General features: G+C 51.5%; 2 protein-coding genes across 5 annotated transcripts; both read left to right on the plus strand.

Moving 5' to 3' along the window:
• The first annotated feature begins 868 nt into the window (after nt 1-868).
• Nucleotides 869-4,941, plus strand: PRRG3 (proline rich and Gla domain 3). The gene is made up of 4 exons (XM_070951861.1): nt 869-1,000; nt 1,711-1,756; nt 2,389-2,549; nt 3,149-4,941. The coding sequence occupies exons 2-4, from the start codon at nt 1,750-1,752 to the stop codon at nt 3,689-3,691; spliced, it is 711 nt and encodes a 236-aa protein (XP_070807962.1). The 5' UTR covers nt 869-1,000; nt 1,711-1,749; the 3' UTR covers nt 3,692-4,941.
• Nucleotides 4,942-6,166: 1,225 nt separating this feature from the next.
• Nucleotides 6,167-17,290, plus strand: LOC139322677 (mitochondrial fission factor-like). 4 transcript variants are annotated; one of them, XM_070951857.1, is made up of 8 exons: nt 6,167-6,315; nt 6,667-6,841; nt 12,530-12,690; nt 13,294-13,379; nt 14,388-14,540; nt 14,783-14,861; nt 14,976-15,149; nt 16,999-17,290. In XM_070951857.1, the coding sequence occupies exons 2-7, from the start codon at nt 6,685-6,687 to the stop codon at nt 15,105-15,107; spliced, it is 768 nt and encodes a 255-aa protein (XP_070807958.1). In that variant the 5' UTR covers nt 6,167-6,315; nt 6,667-6,684; the 3' UTR covers nt 15,108-15,149; nt 16,999-17,290. The 4 variants fall into 4 exon arrangements, with proteins under 4 accessions (XP_070807958.1, XP_070807960.1, XP_070807959.1 ...); XM_070951859.1 differs by having other exon boundaries at nt 6,168-6,315; nt 6,811-6,841; XM_070951858.1 differs by lacking the exons at nt 6,167-6,315; nt 6,667-6,841 and adding exons at nt 7,614-7,776; nt 10,890-10,973.
• Nucleotides 17,291-18,311: the final 1,021 nt, after the last annotated feature.

Consider the following 18,311-nt stretch of genomic DNA (forward strand, 5'->3'; position numbering starts at 1 on the left):
CACCCCGTTCTCTTTCGCTTAATTGGCGGGGTGGGGGTGGGCAGCCGCCTGGGAGCCGCCAAGGAAGCGGTTGGGGAATTCTCTCTACGGAGCGGGACACCGCCTCTCCTCAGCAGCGTCCTGAGCCAAGTCGGCGATGGGAAGACCCTGGCTCAGAAAGAAATTCCCCGGGGATTGGGACGGGCGGGCGCAGGCGCGCTCAGCCCTGAGTCGGCCACAGGAGAGGCTCGTCCTCCCCCGGACCACGCTTCCCAGAAGGCCAAGCAAGAAGGAAAGGTCCCTTTTAGGCCCCCCACTGACTTTCTCATTTGGTTATAACAGGAACAGAGTTGGAAGGGACCTTGGAGGTCATCTAGTCCAACCCCCTGCTCACGCAGGAGACCTGTACTAGGCATTCGAACCGCCGACCTTTCTGATCGACAAGCTCAGTGTCAAAACCACTGAGCCACCTAGTCAGGTTAAATTTAGAGCATGCATGGGCAGCCGGCCCGCCTCCAGTTTGCTGGCCCGACCAGTAGATAACGCAGCGAGTGAGCGGGGGATGCGTGCGAGCTCCGCCTCTAGAGCGTGGCTGGCTAGGGCGCGCGGCAAGCCCCGCCCCTTGGCGCCTCCGACGGGCCGCGGCTGGCGGCTGAATCCGCCGAGCTTCTGCAGGGCTCCTCGGACAGCCGCCGCCAGAAGCCGAGCGAGCAAAGCGAGATCCGGGAAGATGGTCGCGGAGCAGGGGTCGCCTCGGAGGCTCTAACGGAGGACGGGCAGAGTGGCTGCCTCGGCGTTGCCCCTCTCGCTCCTAGAAGCGGCGGCGGAGGCTGGCTCTGTTCTCTCGAAGGCGCTTTCGGTTTTTCCGGCGAGCCGGGCAAGAGGGGCGCGCTCTGGCAGGCCCGTTACCCGTGGCTGCCCCCGATGCCTGGAGGTGGCGCGCATGACGTCAGCAGCATCGTCGCTGCATCCCGTACGCCTCCTCGCTGTTGCCATGGCAACCTCTTCCCCGACGGCAGAGGTAAGGGATCGGGCTCCTCGCGGCCTTCGTGCGCTTGAGAAAGGGCTCTCTCCCCGTTTGGAAGACGCGGAAGGGAGTGTGCGCGGAGTGGTTCCTGTGGCCGGCTCGCCTGGTGCTCGCTCCCACTGCAGAAACTCCTCCCCGACCCAGTCTCCCCGCGCGTGTTGGGGACCAGATCCCCGTTCCTGCTGCCTCGGCAAAACTTACTCCTCGCTCAGCGCTGGCACCTGCGAGCCAAACTGCGAGGGGGGGCGGGGCGGGGGGCCCCGGGAGGGTGCCTGGGAGGTTGGAGGTGGGGCGTTTGACTCACCAGTTGCGACGCCTGTAACTGAAATGCAGAGCCTGTTTGGACTGTGGGATTGCCACTCCCCTCCTTGCGCAGAAGCCCTGCATTGTGCAATGTTGGGGGGTGACACCCGGGGAGGGATTACGCTTCTCTTCCATCATCTGATGTAGAACCATATATATATATATATATATATGCAGGGACCTGCCTTCAGGGCCCCCTCCTTCCTCCCAACAAATCTGTCCAAATCTGCTTCTGGAGATGTTTTTCCATTACAGTTACAGTTACAGTTGCTGGTATTATCTGGAGGAAGAAGGGCAGCTTTGGGACTGGGTCTCAAGCACCTTCAAGGATGATTGGTGGAAGGGAAGAATGTGAGAATTAAACCCGAGGATTTTTAACTGGTTTGCTCTCTTCCTAACAGTTGGCTGAGACCCTTAACTGATAAGAGTGAAGACCTAACATGGCAAGTAGGTGAATTCTTTGCTGGAGGGGAGGCATGTTTTCCACCCATCCTGGGGAGAAGGCTCAAAGGCCCCCTGTGCCACATGTGGCTGGCTGGGTTTCTTCTACATTCTCAAATTGGCTTAAAAATACACAGAGAGGAAGGGGAGGAGGGCTTTTCTTAGGCTGTTCAAATTGGGGAGTCTTGAGGACGTTTCAGCCACTACTGGAACCACCCTAATCTGAGGTTACCTTTCCAGGAGGGGCCTACTCACCCTTACCTGTGGTTTATCTTCTCTAAGGGCAGGATGGGTAGCCTTTCCAAATGCCTCAGCCCACAACTGAGGCTGATGGAGGTTATTTTTAGCTGTTCCAGTTTTAAGGTAATGTTTTCCCTTTTTGCATCAACACGGTTGATGCCGTGGCCAAGTGAATTGGGCTACCAGCCCACACGAGCCCAGTCTTGCCCGCCAGAGGTTAAAGAGAAGGAGCGGTACTTGCTTCTTCTGCCACTGGAGATTTGGGTGGGAGGGGCTTGCCTGATCTTGCTCTGCAATAAAGCAACAAGACCTCCACCATGGAAGAAGAATGGGAACTGGCAGACATTTTGGCCAATTCCCAGCCTCTTAAAGTGACCGTGTTGGTGCCTGTCTTCCAGCCTTCCTCACAGCTCCGAAAGCCCATTCCGTCCTGAAGCGCTTTCCACGGGCCAATGGCTTTCTGGAAGAGTTTCGCCAGGGCACCATTGAGCGTGAGTGCGTGGAGGAGGTCTGCAGCTATGAGGAAGTAAAGGAGGTCTTTGAGAACAAGGAGAAGACGGTAGGTGGGTCTGGGAGGGAACAGCGGGAGTGGGGTGGGGCATCCCTTGTCTTTCACCCACAAACTCCCTTGCACCAGGTTTCCCCACTTTGCTCCAAAGATGTGGATAATCTGGATGGGGGCTTCAGTCATTAAGGGGGGGAACCGGCATGTTAATTTCAGGTGCTCAGCATAACATCTGTTCCATTTGTTCCAAGTGTCTGAAAAGGCTTATTATTCACTTGATCAAGGAATAAGAGGCTCCATGGTGTAAAAGTGAGGAGTGGGCAGCAGGGCAACAGGGTGAATTTTGCAGGAGGAAAGCAAAATGGGCAAATAGTTGGGGGATTGGAAAACAAAGAAGCTGTGCGCCAATTAAAGCCCAAAGAAAAAGAGTGCACTTTAAGTCAGAGGACTAAGTATATTGGGTAGTCTTTTGGTAATTTCTCCAGGCAGCAGGGCCATTCGCACTGCCTCCTAGTGATGGGACTGAGGGATTACATATGAAGTGCTCCTGGCACATGGCCCAAATCCTTAGGCACCTTTGAGCTAACCAATTTCAGGGGGGATTAAGGGGGGAGGGTGGATGGTTGCTGACTGGTGTCTCCCATTCCTGGCAGATGGAGTTCTGGAAGGGCTATGCCTACTCCGTCAAAGATGCCTCCGACGGGACAGACCGGTCTGATGCCATGTACGTCGTGGTGCCCCTGCTAGGCGTAGCATTGCTCATTGTCATTGGTCTCTTCATCATCTGGCGCTGCCAGCTGCAAAAAGTCATGCACCACCGTCCCTCCTACCCCCAAAATAGGGGCCTGGCCAGCCGAGCTGCTTGCAGTTTGCCAAGGGTGAGGGTGCACCGTGAGGCTCCTCCCAGCCAAAGCCAAACCCATTGCCAGCAGGACCCAAGTGGCAGAGGGACTTCCAATGGCGATTGGGGGCAGGGGTCACCCAGTCAGCTGGCCAGGACGCTTGTTGAGCCTGAGCACATGGCTCCCCCCCTGTCTAGACTGTGCAGTGCCACTCCTCCCCCCTCCTACGAAGAAGTGACGGGGCAGCCCGACTGTGCTGGCAGCAGTGGCGCAGAGGAGCCCAACGTGTCCTACAGTGACCCACCTCCCAAATACGAGGAGATTATGAATCCCCTTCACGCTCCTGGGAAGTAGCAGCCCCGGATCCTCTCGGCCAGGTGATGCTATCACAGAACAGCCTTATCCTCCACCCTCACCAAGTGCTCCATAGGTGGCTGATGCCATTCACCCCCTTCACTCTTTCTGCTGGGCTGTTGCTGGGACCCTCAACTGGAGCAGTTCTAGTTGCAGGGATATGGTAGAAAGCATGGCTGAACGTGCCCCAGGGGTCTCTTTACAGGAAGACGGCTGAGCGGCGGTTTGGGTGGCTTCCCAGGGAGGAGACTGGGCCCTACTGCTACAGGGGGGCATTCAGCACTTTTGATGTCCACCCTTTTGGCAAGAGCTTGGTTGGGTGCTGATGGTGGATTGGGTGGGGTGGGGGCTTTACCACTCTTTCCAGCCACCTGGGATGGTGCTGAGGAGGAGGAGGGCAGGTATGCCTTTTTGGCATGTATCTGACATGGGAAAATGCCAGTCCTTCTTTCATGCTCAGCTCACTTTATCTTTCTACCCAACACTGCTTTGTTCAACCAACGGAGGGGAAGAAAACCCACCTCTCTGTTTGCTCTCCCTGTGGAATGCTGCCTTTGTCTGTGGATTAAGCCTTGATGTGAGGCCTCCTTCTCCAAAGAGAAGCAGCCCAAAGCAAAAGTGAAATTTTATATTCACAAAGCCAATGCTTTGGCAATTGCCATTTTCTGATGTACCTCTTGCACTGGAAGGTTGTATGTCTATGTCTGTGCATGTAATTTCTATGTGCATATGGAGGGCAGAAGAGAAGGACTGAGCCCCTCCCTCCCAGAAACACATCAGGACATTTTCTCGCCCTTCAGGCTTATCCCACTGGCCCAATCTGTGTCTTCCTCTCCTTGAGGCTGTCCAAAGGTAGACCCTGGGAGCAACACGCTGCCAAAGATGATTCTGGATGGGCATCTGTGGCTGGGGACCCCCTTCTGCTGCAACAGCACTTCCTCCTCTGGTGGGATTCTGCCCCAACAGTTGACTTTCCCTTTGGCCCTTTTCCCTGTTGAATGGAGGGGGGCATCCTGTTCCTCCTGCCCTCAGTGCTCTGTGTCTCCCCTCGCCACACAGCTCCCTTCCTTTCACTGGGATTCCCTGGAGATTTCTCCTTGCCAGAAGGAACAGCTGCTTGATGTTTTCACTCCCCTGGACAAAGCACACACTCTCTCTTTCACACTTCTTTCTCAATGGTGCTAATGCATAGCCAGGTATTCTCTCCTTGTGTGACACTCTGTATGCTGCTTTACTGTATTTATACATTTTGTTTAAACGGAAAGAAATGTCATTTCTCATGGGTAGTAGATTGTTTCTTGCACTGTTATCAAAGCCAGATCATGATCAGCCATGAATTTAGATGTGGACAGTGGCAAAAGGGTTTTTTTTAAAAAAAGACACCAAACATTGTAACTCTCCTTCTCCCTTCACTGCCTGCCTTACAGGGAGATTTTACCTCTCTGTTAAGAAGAAGAGCTGCCGACCAAGCTGGTATCAACCACCCTGAGCCCAGGGTGACTGGTGCCTGTGGCAACTTGTCCCATTCCGCCCGTTGAGAGCCCAGTGAGCCTGGAACAGGCAGATGGGGTCTTGGGGTCATTAGCGGAGAGAGGTTGGCATCTTCCATGCTGCTTGTGAAACCTCGGGATCTTTCCTGAGACCCCAATCTGCACACCTTCTTCTGAACAGCTCTCCCTTCAGAAGAACCTGAAAGTGAAGGATGACACTGCCCAGGCTTTGTCCCTGCTGGATGGTCCAAGGGTTTTGTGGTGGTGGGTAATGGTGTGATTTTGCCCAAAGAAATGGTTTGGGCAATGGACATATTTAAACACCATGTCTGCTTGTCACATTCTGCTCCAATTGCTGTATTTCAAAGTCTAAATTAGCCTTCTCCAGCCTGGCACTCCATGCGCCATGAGCTGGATTGTGTGCCACATGTTGGTGTGTGTGTGTGTGCGTGTGCGCGCATGTGCACGCTCTGAGATTGTACTTTTCAAGCTTTTGGCAGATGTCAAGTTGGAGAAGCCCTTCCCATGAGGTAGACATGAAGGGAGCAATCGGGCTGCTGGGGCCAGATTGCCTTTTAAAGGCTTGGATTATATGCTGCGCTCTTCATGAGAGCAAAGCCTAACGAGATTAGGTACCGATGCCGCTGAAGCTAAGCCTCTTTCGGGCACCTCGGCTTGAAGCTGCTCTAGAGAAGCGGCAGGCGGGCGGAGATGAGCCCTTGGGCGCGGCAGGCAGAGCAACCGGGGGCCCTCCCTTTCGGGTCAACACGCGAGAGGCGAGCCGGAGCCTCCGGGCAACAGGTAAGGTTCGCAGGCTGGCCGGCTCAGCTGACTGGGATTCAGCGCCTTCGGCCGAGCGCACGACCGCTGCGCGGGCCGCAGCTGGGGGCGGACCACTGCAGGCCAATCGCGGACAGAGGGCGCTGACTGGCGGGCCCTGAAGTCGGGCCCAAGGGAAAAGGAAGTTCCCGGGCGGGACAGAGGTCAGGCGGGGCTGCGAGCAGTCCGCCGCTTTTGTCCCCCTCGCCCTTCCCAGCCGCCTCCTGCTACTCTGGAGCATTCCTTGCCTGGTGCAAACTCTTTCAAGCGCCTCTGTGAACTGACCTTCCTGCGAGCCCCAGAAAGGCCCCGTGGGTAGGTGTGGGGGTCGGTGGGCCCGCGCGCGTATGCAAGACTCCGACCCGTTCTTTGGGCGCTGGGGGGTCTCCCCTGCCGCCAGGCCCCTCTGGCGGGTGTGCTTGCAGGGCTGTGCAAAGGGAAGAGCTATTTAATACCGAGGCTTTGCCGGGACTGGCTGGTGAGAATCTTCGCCTGGAGCGCGGGGGCCCCGGCGGAGCTTTTGCGGCCGCGACCTGGGGAGAGGTCTTTCTTCTGGGGTCTGAATGGCGTCGCAAGATCTCTTTTGCGCACCGGGGGGCGCTCTCCTTCCTCCCCCCACCCAAGAGTTTGAATTGCTGAGCATTTGGGCAATCGCTCCCGTTACAGAAGGCAGAAGAGCGGGCTATGCGGTCTGCGCAGCTGGACGAAGCCAACCGAGAGGCGGAGTTCAGCGAAGCCATCAGCCGGCTCATGCGGGTCCCCAGCCGGCTGAAGGTGGCAGTCGACGAGGACTTTCTCCTCTTTTTCCAGATGCAGGTCCCTGGAAAGCTTTTTCCGGCAGGTAAAGCAGGGACCTTGTGGTATGGGAGTAGTTGAGGGGATGGGAATTCATAGTTTCCATGTATTGCCACACGCCAGACTGTCCTGGCTGTTGATAAAAAATAAAAGGCACAAGAAGCCATTCAACAATCCGTTAACTCGGGGGTCTCCAAACTTGGCAGCTTTAAGACTTGTGGACTTCAACTCCCAGAATTCTCCAGCCAGAGTTGAAGTCCACAAGTCTTAAAGCTGCTGAGTTTGAGGACCCCTGCGGATTTAGTGATACTGTGGCCCCAATCCTATTACTGGCCATTACAGATCAACACCCCTTTTTTAACAGCCTTGCACGTCTGGGGAGGGGCTGCTCCAAAGGGAAGGAGAGAAACAAACCTGCATCCCTCCCCAGGCGCTCTAGTAGAGGAGAGCTTGAGGAGCCCCTTGTGGGATGGAGGAGAAGATACTGAGAAAACTTTTACAGGCTAAAGCCACACAGGGTATTGGAAGCCAATGGAATGTTTACAAAACCAGTTGGATGGCTGTAACAATTTGCAGGTGCTAGCAGGTGGGCTACACAGTTGTGGGTTATTGCGATCTTGAAAGACCGTCACACATAAAGCAAACTGGCATTGCCCAGCTTTTGGGGAATGCACAATATTTTCCTGGCTGGCCTCTATCTGAAATCTAGCAATAGTTGTGAATTGCCCTTTCCCCCTAATCCACTCCTTTGAGGAAATGCAAACCTGTCCGGAATTGGAGCAGAGAGCCAGATGGTTTTGGGTTTTAACTGTCAGATTGATTTCATGTGGTCGTCCAACCATGGAAGAGAGGATTGGATCCTGCATCTCCTCTGAGGGAGCAACCCCCCCAGCTGACCTTCCTCACTGACTGGAGGGAGCAGACGTGCTGCAGAGCATTGCTCCCGGCCCTTGTGGTGGTCCCAGATTGCCATGATTGATGGTATCAAACATTATTATTATTATTATTATTATTATTATTATTATTATTATTATTATTATTATTATTATTCAAATTTCTATACCACCCTTCTCCTTTCGGACTCAGGGCAGTGAACAGCCAAAATAAAACATTTATACATAAAGTGTGATTAAAAATAGATTTAAAATAATTAAATTTGGCTCATAGTTTAAAATTTATCAATTTAAAATCCATATCAAAATTTAAAATCAACCATAAAATCATAAAATCAAGAGAGACTGGCTAACTGAAAGAGATGAGTTTTTAGGGCCCGACGAAAAGTCCGGAGGTCGGAGATCACTTGTATCTCTGGGGGTAGATTGTTCCAAAGGGTAGGTGCCACCACAGAGAAGGCTCTCCTCCTGGGGGTCGCCAGCTGGCATTGTCTAGCCGACGACACCCTGAGGAGGCCCTCTCTGTGGGAGCGAACTGGCCGGTGGGAGGCTATTGGTGGCAGAAGGCGGTCCCGTAAGTACCCTGGCCCTAAGCCATGGAGCGCTTTAAAGGTGATCACCAACACCTTGAAGCGCACCCGGAAGTCCACCGGAAGCCAATGCAGCTCGCGCAGGAGAGGAGTCACATGGGAGCGCCCCGTCGCTCCCATAATCCCCCGCGCAGCCACATTCTGCACCAGTTGGAGCCTCCGGGTGTACCCCAAGGGGAGCCCCATGTAGAGAGCGTTACAATAGTCCAGACAAGAGGTGACGAGTGCTTGAGTGACTGTGCGTAGGGAGTCCCGATCCAGAAAGGGGCGCAACTGGCGTATCAGGCGAACCTGATAAAAAGCCCCCCTGGCCACGGCCGTCATATGCCCTTCTAAAGACAGCCGTGCGTCCAGGAGGACGCCCAAGTTGTGGGCCCTTTCCGTGGGGGCCAATGATTCGTTCCCAATAACCAGCGATGGCGTCAGCTGGCTATACCGGGACGCCGGCAGCCACAGCCACTTGGTCTTGGAAGGGTTGAGTCGAAGCCTGTTTCTCCCCATCCAGACCCGCACGGCCTCCAGGCACTGGGACATCACTTCCAAGGCATCGTTGGGATGGTCTGGGGTGGAGATGTACAGCTGAGTATCATCAGCGTACTGATGGAACTCCACCCCAAAACCAGTGGCTTCACATAAATGTTGAACAGGAGGGGCGAGAGGACCGACCCTTTTGGCACCCCACAAACAAGGCGCCTCGGGGTCGACTGCTGCCCCCCTGTCAACACGGATTGCGACCGGTCGGAGAGATAGGAGGAGAACCACCGCAAAACGGTGCCCCCCACTCCCAGTCCCTCCAGCCGGCGCAACATGATACCATGGTCGATGGTATCAAAACCGCTGAGAGGTCTAACAGGACCAGGATAGAGGAATAACCCCTATCCCAAGCCCTCCAGAGATCATCCACCAACGCGACCAATGCCGTTTCCGTGCTGTACCCAGGTCTGAAGCCGGACTGGAGCGGATCCAAATAGACAGCTTCATCCAGGTACTGTGGAAGCTGTCGCGCCACCACACTCTCAACAACCTTCGCAATAAAGCAAAGGTTGGAGACTGGACGATAGTTAGCCAAAACAGCCGGATCCAGGGATGGCTTCTTGAGGAGAGGCCTCACCACCGCCTCTTTCAAGGCGGCCGGCAGGACACCCTCACTCAAAGAAGCGTTGATAATTCCCTGGAGCCAGCCTCGTGTAACCTCCCGGGAAGCCAGCACCAACCAGGAGGGACACGGGTCCAATAAACATGTGGTGGCGTTCAGCCGTCCCAAGATCCTGTCCACGTCCTCGGGAGCCACAGGATTGAACTCCTCCCAGATAACACTCTCAAGGCCTGCCTCAGTCATCTCGTCTGAACTAACCCAGTCAGCGGCCAAGTCTTCCCGAATCTGAGTTATTTTATCATCCAGATACTGTACAAAATCCTCAGCTCGGTCTTGCAAACATTGCAGAGAGGATCAAAAGATTACTGTGCAAAAATGCTCACTTAAGTCTGGAACCAAGGAAAATAGAGGCAACATAGCATCTTTTCTTTATTATTCTTATTCTTATTTATTTGTCAACAAATAAAACAAGTAACAAAATAGACACAGACATAGAAACATGAAAAATTTTGGGCACAAAAAAAAAGGATATAAATTGGCAAAACATACCCAGTTATATGTAACATGATTACATATAATTGGGAACAGTAGGACAGGGACAGTAGCAGTGGTGGGTTTCAGCAGGTTCTGACCAGTTCTAGAGAACTGGTAGCAGAAATTTTGAGTAGTTCGGAGAACCGTTAGTAAAAATTCTGACTGGCCCCACCCCCATCTATCCTCTGCCTCCCAAGTCCCAGCTGATCAGGAGGAAATGGCGATTTTGCAATAACCTTCCCCTGGAGTGGGGTGGGGATGGAGATTTTACAGTATTCCCCTGCCACGCCCACCAAGTCATGCCACGCCCACCAAGCCACACCCACAAAACTGGTAGTAAAAGTTTTTGAAACCCACCACTGGACGGTAGGCATGCTGATGCACTTATGCATGCCCCCTTGGGAACCTCTTAAGAAACATGAAAGGTCCATGGTAGACAGTTTATGGTAAAAGGTATGGGGATTAGAGCGACTAACAACAGGATCAGGTAGAGTGTTCCAGACATTTACTACTCTATTGCAGAAGTCATATTTCCTACAATTAAGATTTGAGCGAATTACATTGAGTTTAAATCTATTGATGGCCCTTGTGTTATTACAGTTGAAATTAATTATTTACAGGTAGAATGTTTTAGTAAATAATCTTATGAACTAATCATAGGTCGAAACGTAGACAACATGCATATCCACAGTGATCTCTGGGCTTTTGCCAAGGGAATGCAGGAGACCCTGAAACTCACAAAGTTTCAGGCTGTATAGCCTCTGAAATGATGCACAGGGCATGGAAAGGCAATATAAATGATAATGCAACCATTACTGTAGGAATACGGATCTGATAATGACATGGGGTGAGTTTATTGTGGGCTGGCCTGCTAACACTTCATTCTGGTCTTCTAAAGAGGCTCCTAGCCTGCCTGCTCTGCCTAATGTGCATTTCAGAGTCATATATGCAAGGACACAACATTATTTGTTCCCCCCACAGAGTTGGGCACTTGTAGCCAGATCCTGGTTTCCGTGCACTTTCCATCCCATTTCCAGGCTTGCAGTCCGACTGAAAGAAATCCAGGTAACTTGCCTCCTCCAGGTCACTTAGTAGCTGGCATACCACCACCACCTCTACCCATTTTCCGGAAAGGGAAGCTGGAGGCAAGGCAGAAGTTGTCAGGATAGGTGGACCCACAATGAATCCCTAGGAGGCACACAATGGCTTCCTTTAAGTAAATGGATGTGTCTATCCAGTCACCAGAGCCACTTGGAGGTGGGGCATGGTTCTAGCTGTAAGGGGACAAAACGCATGCCACAAGGTGTTCCCCTGTCTGTCCGTCCATCCATCCAATGTATTGATATGGCTGCCCAATAGACTTAGAATAACTTTATTGTCACTTTGAATGTACACTAATTGGCATACATTAAAACAAAATTTTACTGCATACAGTTCTCAAAGGGTCACCACCTCCAAGATACTCTACATCAATGTGACAAAACAAGCAAATAAATACAAAATTATGCATATACCCGTATATATTATATGACTCAGAGAAACAACACAGTCTAGTTCAGATGTATACAGTACATGTACATGGCAAGAAAAATGACACTTGCAAGTTTACCAGACAGATGGCCTAGGGAAGAAAGCTGTTACAGAATCTGGTAGTCCTGCTAGAAATACTTTGAAACCTCCTCCCAGAGGGAAGCAATAGAAACAGACCCTGAAGTGGGTATGTGGGGAGCAGCTTCCTATAATCTTCTCCATTGTCCTCACTACTTTTGGTATAGACTTTCTATCTGAGGCACTGCTGCCACCAAACCAAACAGTGATACAGTTTGTTAAAACGCTCTCAATTGTGCCTCTGTAAAAAGTGGCCAGGACAGAAGGAGAAAGATGTGCTCCCAATGCCCATCTCCTAAAAAGCAATTCTGGGCGGCATGCAGTAATTGACTTGACGTGTACTTCTCTAACTTGGGTCATACTGTAGACCCGAGTTAGCCCAAAGTCTGGGAGGTAGGAGTGGAACTGATAGCGGAGAAACTGCCTGCCTTCCTGTTCCCACAAGAGCCTTTTTGCACAGGAATTTTTTTCGCTCCTTTTCCTTTCCCTTTGCCCTCTCCTTCCAGCTGGAACGATGCAAGGAGCTGATGGGTTTATGAGAAGATTTTTGGCTTAAGGAAGGATAATTCTTAACCAGCTCTAGATCTGAAGTACAGGGGTGGGATGGCAGTTAATTTGTTGAATTGACCCATCGGTCCTCCAAGACCATGAGGAAGTGAGAATTGATAGAATTCACTCCCAAGAGCCCTAGGAAGCAGGGGTGAAATCCAGCAGCTTCTGACAGGTTCTGGAGAACCGGTAGTGGAAATTTTGAGCAGTTCGGAGAACCGGCAAATACCACCTCTGGCTGGCCCCAGAGGGGGGTGGGAATGGAGATTTTGCAATATCCTTCCCCCAGGAGTGGGGAGGGAATGGAGATTTTGTAGTATCCTTCCCCTGCCATGCCCACCAAGCCATGCCCACCAAGCCACGCCCACAGAACCGTTAGTAAAAAAATTTGGATTTCACCACTGCCAGGAAAGTTTCCTTTTCTGGGGCTGATGGGGTCACCTTTCTTCCCCCCCCCACCTTAGAAATGAAGCCTCTCTGTTTCCAACCTTCTGGGGCACAGCAGCAGCCTCGTCCATTTGCTGATCGACCTTTCCTGGAACCAGCCATCCATAAAGCAGACTATGGCCAGCACAAGTTGCTCAGCTTTGCCTCCCAGCTTGGACCCCAGAAGAATAAGCAACTGGTACTGAATGCAGAATATGCCCTAGTGGTAAACCAGAAGGCCAGGGAGGGGAAGATGACAGAGAGGTCTCACTGAGGAGGTGGTGGTGTTTGGAACTAAATTGCCTTCTGGGCCAGAGCTGGGGGTGGGGTGGGGGATAGACAGGAACAGAATGGGTTTTCAGGACTTTAGCCATGCCTAGCGTCCTTGCTATGGGTTGAATCCAGAGGTTTCTGGATCCAGGGAGAGCTACAGAGAATGCTTTGTCCTCTCCGCCCTTGGGAGAACAGAGGTGACTTGCTGGGGGTGGAGAATAAGAGAAGAGAAGAATGAGGATGCCTTCCTTCCCAAGTGTGCCAGTATGTGCTGTGCATATGAGCACAATGCTTCCTAGCTTGAGGTCCCCTTTTCCAGTCTGTGCAATGTTCTGTGACAGATGCTGAGGCCTGTTGGCCTAGTGCAGCATCTCTTGCTGTGCCAGGGAGCCATGTGGGGCTGTTGACCGAGGTCGCTTTTACTCTCCCTGGGAGGAAGATCTGCCCATTTACAGGGCAGGCCTTTGATGCCACTGCAGAAGTGGCTGGGTAGCCCAGGTTCCCTTCCTTTGCATCTTGTGTCCAACAGGCATTTGCGGATACAATCTGGGAAGAGGGAATGTCCGACGAGCCCCCTCAGGTGACCGTGGAGAGGATCAGGCAGAGGCAGAGCGGGTAAGAAAAAGGATGCCCTGCTAGGAGAAGAAATTTCATCTGTAAGCTGAAGATGCCCTATACAGCAGAGGTGGGTTTCAGCAGATTCTGACCAGTTCTGGAGAACCAGTAGTGGAAATTTTGAGTAGTTCGGAGGACCGGTGGTAAAAATTCTGACTGGCCCAGATCCTATTTATTCTCTGCCTCCCAAATCCCAGCTGATCGGGAGGAAATGGGGATTTTGCAGTAACCTTCCCCTGGATTGGGGTGGGAATGGAGATTTTACAGTATCCTTCCCCTGCCACGCCCACCAAGTCATGCCACGCCCTCCAAGAAGTCATGCTTGGCCCACCAAGCCACACCCACAGAACTGGTAGTAAAAAAATTTGAAACCCACCACTGCTCTACAGGCACCAGAGGCAGCACCGGCTGCATGGGTGGGGCAGTGGGTAAGCAAGGCAAAGTAACTCTCGGGATCATTTACAGCCTCCCCATCTAGCTGGCTAAGTTAGCATTGGTGTCTCCCCTTTTTGATAGCCTAGATTAAAGATTCCAGTTGCAAAAAGGGGACTTCTGTCAGTTGAAGTTTAGGAACTGCCATGAGAAGAGGTTGCTGTCCTTAGGAGATTTTTATAAAAAGAAGCTGGGTGGCCCCTCATTGGCCACAGCTGTTGACTTCCTGCACCTTCTAGGGGGATAACCCGGAGCAGTGGGGATTCCAAGGAACACCTGATGTTGCTTCTGGGCTGCTGGGTTGAGCTGTTGCAGCAGACCATCATCTGTCTCAGCTGGTTTGAAGTGCATTCAGTTCACTGGGAATGTGGAAAGGCAAAGCATGCAAGAAGGGGACCAGTGTTGGGGTCCCTCTCTCTTTTTTTGGCAAATCCTTCCACTTCTTTGAGGATGTTTCTTTTCTTCACGTGAGCTTCCTTCATGGCTGAGACACGGGAAGATGTGCCTGTCCTCCCTCTGGGCCAGCAAGAGCTTGCTAAGCTTCCAGCTCTGCCTCTGTCTCTGTGCCCCATGCAGACTGGAGTCAGGCCTTCTGCACCCGTGTCCCAGCTGCCCAGCTTTCTTTGGGGAAGGCAGGATCTACTCCTCCAGGAACGTCCTCCGAGTGCTGCATTTCCTGGGGCGCCAGCTGTTCCGGCTGCTGTGGGGGCCCAGGCGGGTTCAAAACAGGTACTACCAACCACCCCGTGGAACTCTGCATGTAGCGCACTGAGAAGTGGGTCATTTTTCAGGGGGTGCAGCCACATCCCCAAGGTTGACCAGTCTTGCTGGGACTCTTTCTCCAGCCTGCTCCCGCCACCATTTATGGCTCTGTTCTGCCCCTCACCTGCCAGCTTTTTCAGTTTGGACTAGCCCTGCTCTCCCTCCCAGCATGCAGCAGTGAATTATCTGTCTTTGCCTCCTCCCTTTAGTGCCTGGGGGGTGAACTTGGTCTCAGATGGATCCCTGGAGGAGTCTGGCACCCTGGAGATTAGGACGATGATGGAGCAGGTAAAGTGGCAGACCACCAAAATGGAACTACCTGTGTTGAAGCCCTGAAATGTGGCGAGAGGCTTGTTCCCTTGGCTGTGTCACTTTCTCTTCTTTCTCCTGTTGGAAATGCAGCTGTCTGACCTTTCTTGGCAATTGTGTGCACTGGAAGAGCAAAGTGGGAGTTGGCACCAGAAGGAGCTGTTCCTTTACGCCTTGTTGGTCTCTGCCTGGCTCTTTAACATGTGGATGTGGCTCAGGAGATGACTTGCCCACGACAGCCACAAGAGGAAAATCATGCGGTTAGCTGTAAGACTTGCAAACCAGCCATTGGGGATGGGGGCGGGATGGGACGGGGGCGGGGGAACGGGAGTGTTCCTGGTCTCTAGTGGCCTGAAGGGTAAGAGGCAGGCAGTGGTGAAATGTAAAATTTGCTACTACCGGTTTTATGGGCGTGGCTTGGTGATGGGGGTAATGTGACTTGATGGGCGTGGCCAACTTTTTTTTTACTTTTAAAAGCATTTTTTCTTAAAAGAAAAAATGCTTTTAAAAGACTCTGACGATCCCAGCTGAGCCATGCAATCATCAGAGGCTTTTTTTTAATTTTAAAAGCATTTTTTCGGCCGAAGAAATTGTAGAAAAAATGCTTTTAAAAATAAAAAAAAAGCCTCTGATGATCACGCAGCTCAGCTGGACATGGGGGGGTGGGTGGACAGGGATTTCTGCTACTGGTTCTCTGAACCACCCGCCGTCATCACTACTGGATTAGGGCGATCCAGTCCGAACCAGGAGCATTTCATCCCAGGAGGCAGGGGTGAAATCCAGCAGGTTCTGGAGAACTAGTAGCGGAAATTTTGAGCAATTCGGAGAACCGGCAAATATCACTTCTGGCTGGCCCCAGAGTGGGGTGGGAATGGAAATTTTGCAATATCTTTCCCCCAGGAGTGGGGAGGGAATGGGGTTTTGCAGTATCCTTCCCCTGTCATGCCCACCAAGCCACACCCACCTAGCCACACTACACCACACCCACCAAACCACACCCACAGAATCGGTAGTAAAAAAAAATTGGATTTCGCCACTGGTAGGAGGGGAGAGGAAAGGCTGCCCTTCAGTTTCTTTTTTTTAATGTTCCTGTTGTAAGACATAAGCAGGTTTTATCTTTATTACTATTGTTATTCCCTGCAATGCTCCTCTTGGGTTGTAGAGGGAGAAAATGTTTTTTTTCCTACTTTCATAGCCTTTCCTGGGGGGTGGGGTGTGCATGGAAGTGGCATTGAGTTGCCGTCTCTTCCACTCTTCTCCAGTCCAAGTTAGAGATGCTAATATGGAGGTGCTGTGCATTTAAGAGCACGATAACATTGGAATTCTGATTTTGAGAGGGCTCTGCACATATTCCCTGCTGGCCTCTTTTCACATTCTCCCCATTTTTGTTTCTTGTGGACATAGTAGAAAGTATTGAGATCATCTTGATAGAGGTATGCAGACTCCATTACCAAGGCTGGGAAGGGTGAACTATACCTTATGTCCACAGCAGACCAAAAATACCTTATTTTTCGGAGTATAAGACACACTTTAGTTTTGGGGGACGAAAATAAGAAAAAAGCTGATTGGCAGGTGGATCGGCCTCCTGGAATACCCCCAATCAGCTGTTCCCAGAGGTGAATTTTAGCAACAGGTTCCTTGGCTGTGAGCTCTGTGCCTTGCTTTTTTTTTGCTTTTTTTTCTGCCTCTGAAAGCCTCTGAAACAGAGCTTCAGAAAAAAAAAGCCTCTGAAGCTCTATTTGGAGGCTTCTTTTGTAAAGCTTCGTTTCTGATGCCTTTTTCAGCCTCTGAAACCTTTGTTTGAGAAGCTGGGCGGGGCTACATTCGGAGTATAAGACACACCCAGATTTTCACTCTCTTTTTTGGGGGGGGAGAAAAGTGTGTCTTATACTCTGAAAAATACGGGCATGTGGAAGGGGCTCAGACAGAAACCGCCCTGGGTGACAGGAACATAAGAAGGCTGAGCAAGATGGTAATTATAGTCACTCTCAATTAAAAAAATAGTTTTAGCCTTCCTGTGGAGCTAATATCTGGATCTGCTCTGCCTTGTGGGACTGCAGCATGGTTTCAGTATCTAATTTGTATATAATTTTTGGGAACTTTTTGTTCATGATAGCTGCAGCAAGATTGTTGTATGCACAAAGATGGAAAGATTCAGCACTGCCCATCACGGAAGAATGGCTGGTGAAGATGACGGAACTAGCTGCCATGGCTAAATTGACTTCTTTGATCAGAGAAAAAAAAAAACAATATCTACATTTATTACTGACTGGAAACCTGTTACAGACTTTTTGTGAGAAACAGAAAAAAATGAACTCATCATATATGGTTTGGATGATTAGACCGGATAGATTATAGAAAGAAGATACGTTGTAACCATAGAGTAAAATTTTTAATTGTACTTATAACTGCTGTAAAAGAAGATTGAAAGCTCCTTTGTGTCTTTTTTTCTTCCTTTTCTGTTTTAATGTTTCATTTCTGTTGCATTGATAACAATCATGGCAGGGCCAGGGATTCGCCCAGGCTCTGTTAGCAACTTTTGGCTGCTTCCAGCATTAATTCCTCTCTGGTTGGCATCAACCTCCTCTGTGGTCGTTTTGGTTGTTCTGCTGGACATTTGTGATATCAGGAGAAGAGCAATCATAGCAACCTTACTAGTAGGGCTGAAGGCCTGGATCTTGTAATTCTGCTCAACCCACGGATGGGGCTCCCTCCTGCGAAAAGCTCTATGGGGTTCTGTAGCAGTCTGGGCAGGACTTCCATGTCAAGATCTGACAAGAAGATCAGCCCAAGAACCCTGGAGTAGTGCAGAGGTGGGTTTCAGCAGGCTCTGACCAGTTCTGGAGAACGGGTAGCAGAAATTTTGAGTAGTTTGGAGAACCGGCAAATACCACCTCTGAATGGCCCTGCCCCCATCTATTCTCTGCCTCCTGAGTTCCAGCTGATCGGGAGGAAATGGGGATTTTGCAGTATCCTTCCCTGCCACGCCCACCAAGTCACGCCCACAGAACTGGGCGTGGGTTTTGAAACCCACCACTGGAGCAGGGGTTGTACTAGCTCTGCCAGCTCTGTTGACCCTCCACTCCAGCCATCTTCACCCCCAGCCCTAGCAAGTTGTTATGGGAAGCACCTGTTATGGGAAGGGCAGGAGTCAGCAACCTGCGGCTCTGGAGCCACATCCAGCTCTTTGGGCCCTCTGCTGTGGCTCCCTGTCAGATGATCCCACGACTGGCTGGTCCTGCCCCTTACCCTCCCCTCCCAGTCACTCCTCACCTGGCCTGAAAAGGTTAGGTGACAGCAGGGGATGGAGAAGCAGCCAGGGCAGAGACAGAGAGATACAGAGAGAAGGGGAGAGAGAGAGACATAGAGAGATACAGAGGGAGAGAGGGGGGGAGGGAGGGAGGGGAGAGAGATAGATGTCAGGAGTGC

The sequence above is a fragment of the Pituophis catenifer genome, unplaced genomic scaffold (assembly GCF_029215685.1).
Source record: "Pituophis catenifer annectens isolate HBS135680 unplaced genomic scaffold, rPitCat1.0.hap2 SCAF_11, whole genome shotgun sequence".
NCBI lineage: Eukaryota > Metazoa > Chordata > Lepidosauria > Squamata > Colubridae > Pituophis > Pituophis catenifer.

What these genes read in the sequence shown, in the direction of transcription:
- PRRG3 (XM_070951861.1), top strand. An exon ending in TTGAGAACAAGGAGAAGACG is followed by an intron (nt 2,550 to 3,148) that starts GTAGGTGGGTCT and finishes CATTCCTGGCAG; the next exon opens with ATGGAGTTCTGGAAGGGCTA.
- LOC139322677 (XM_070951857.1), top strand. Translation starts at nt 6,685, where the DNA reads ATGCGGTCTGCGCAGCTGGACGAAGCCAACCGAGAGGCGGAGTTCAGC. An exon ending in TGGAAAGCTTTTTCCGGCAG is followed by an intron (nt 6,842 to 12,529) that starts GTAAAGCAGGGA and finishes CCCCCACCTTAG; the next exon opens with AAATGAAGCCTCTCTGTTTC. An exon ending in CCCAGGCGGGTTCAAAACAG is followed by an intron (nt 14,541 to 14,782) that starts GTACTACCAACC and finishes TCCTCCCTTTAG; the next exon opens with TGCCTGGGGGGTGAACTTGG.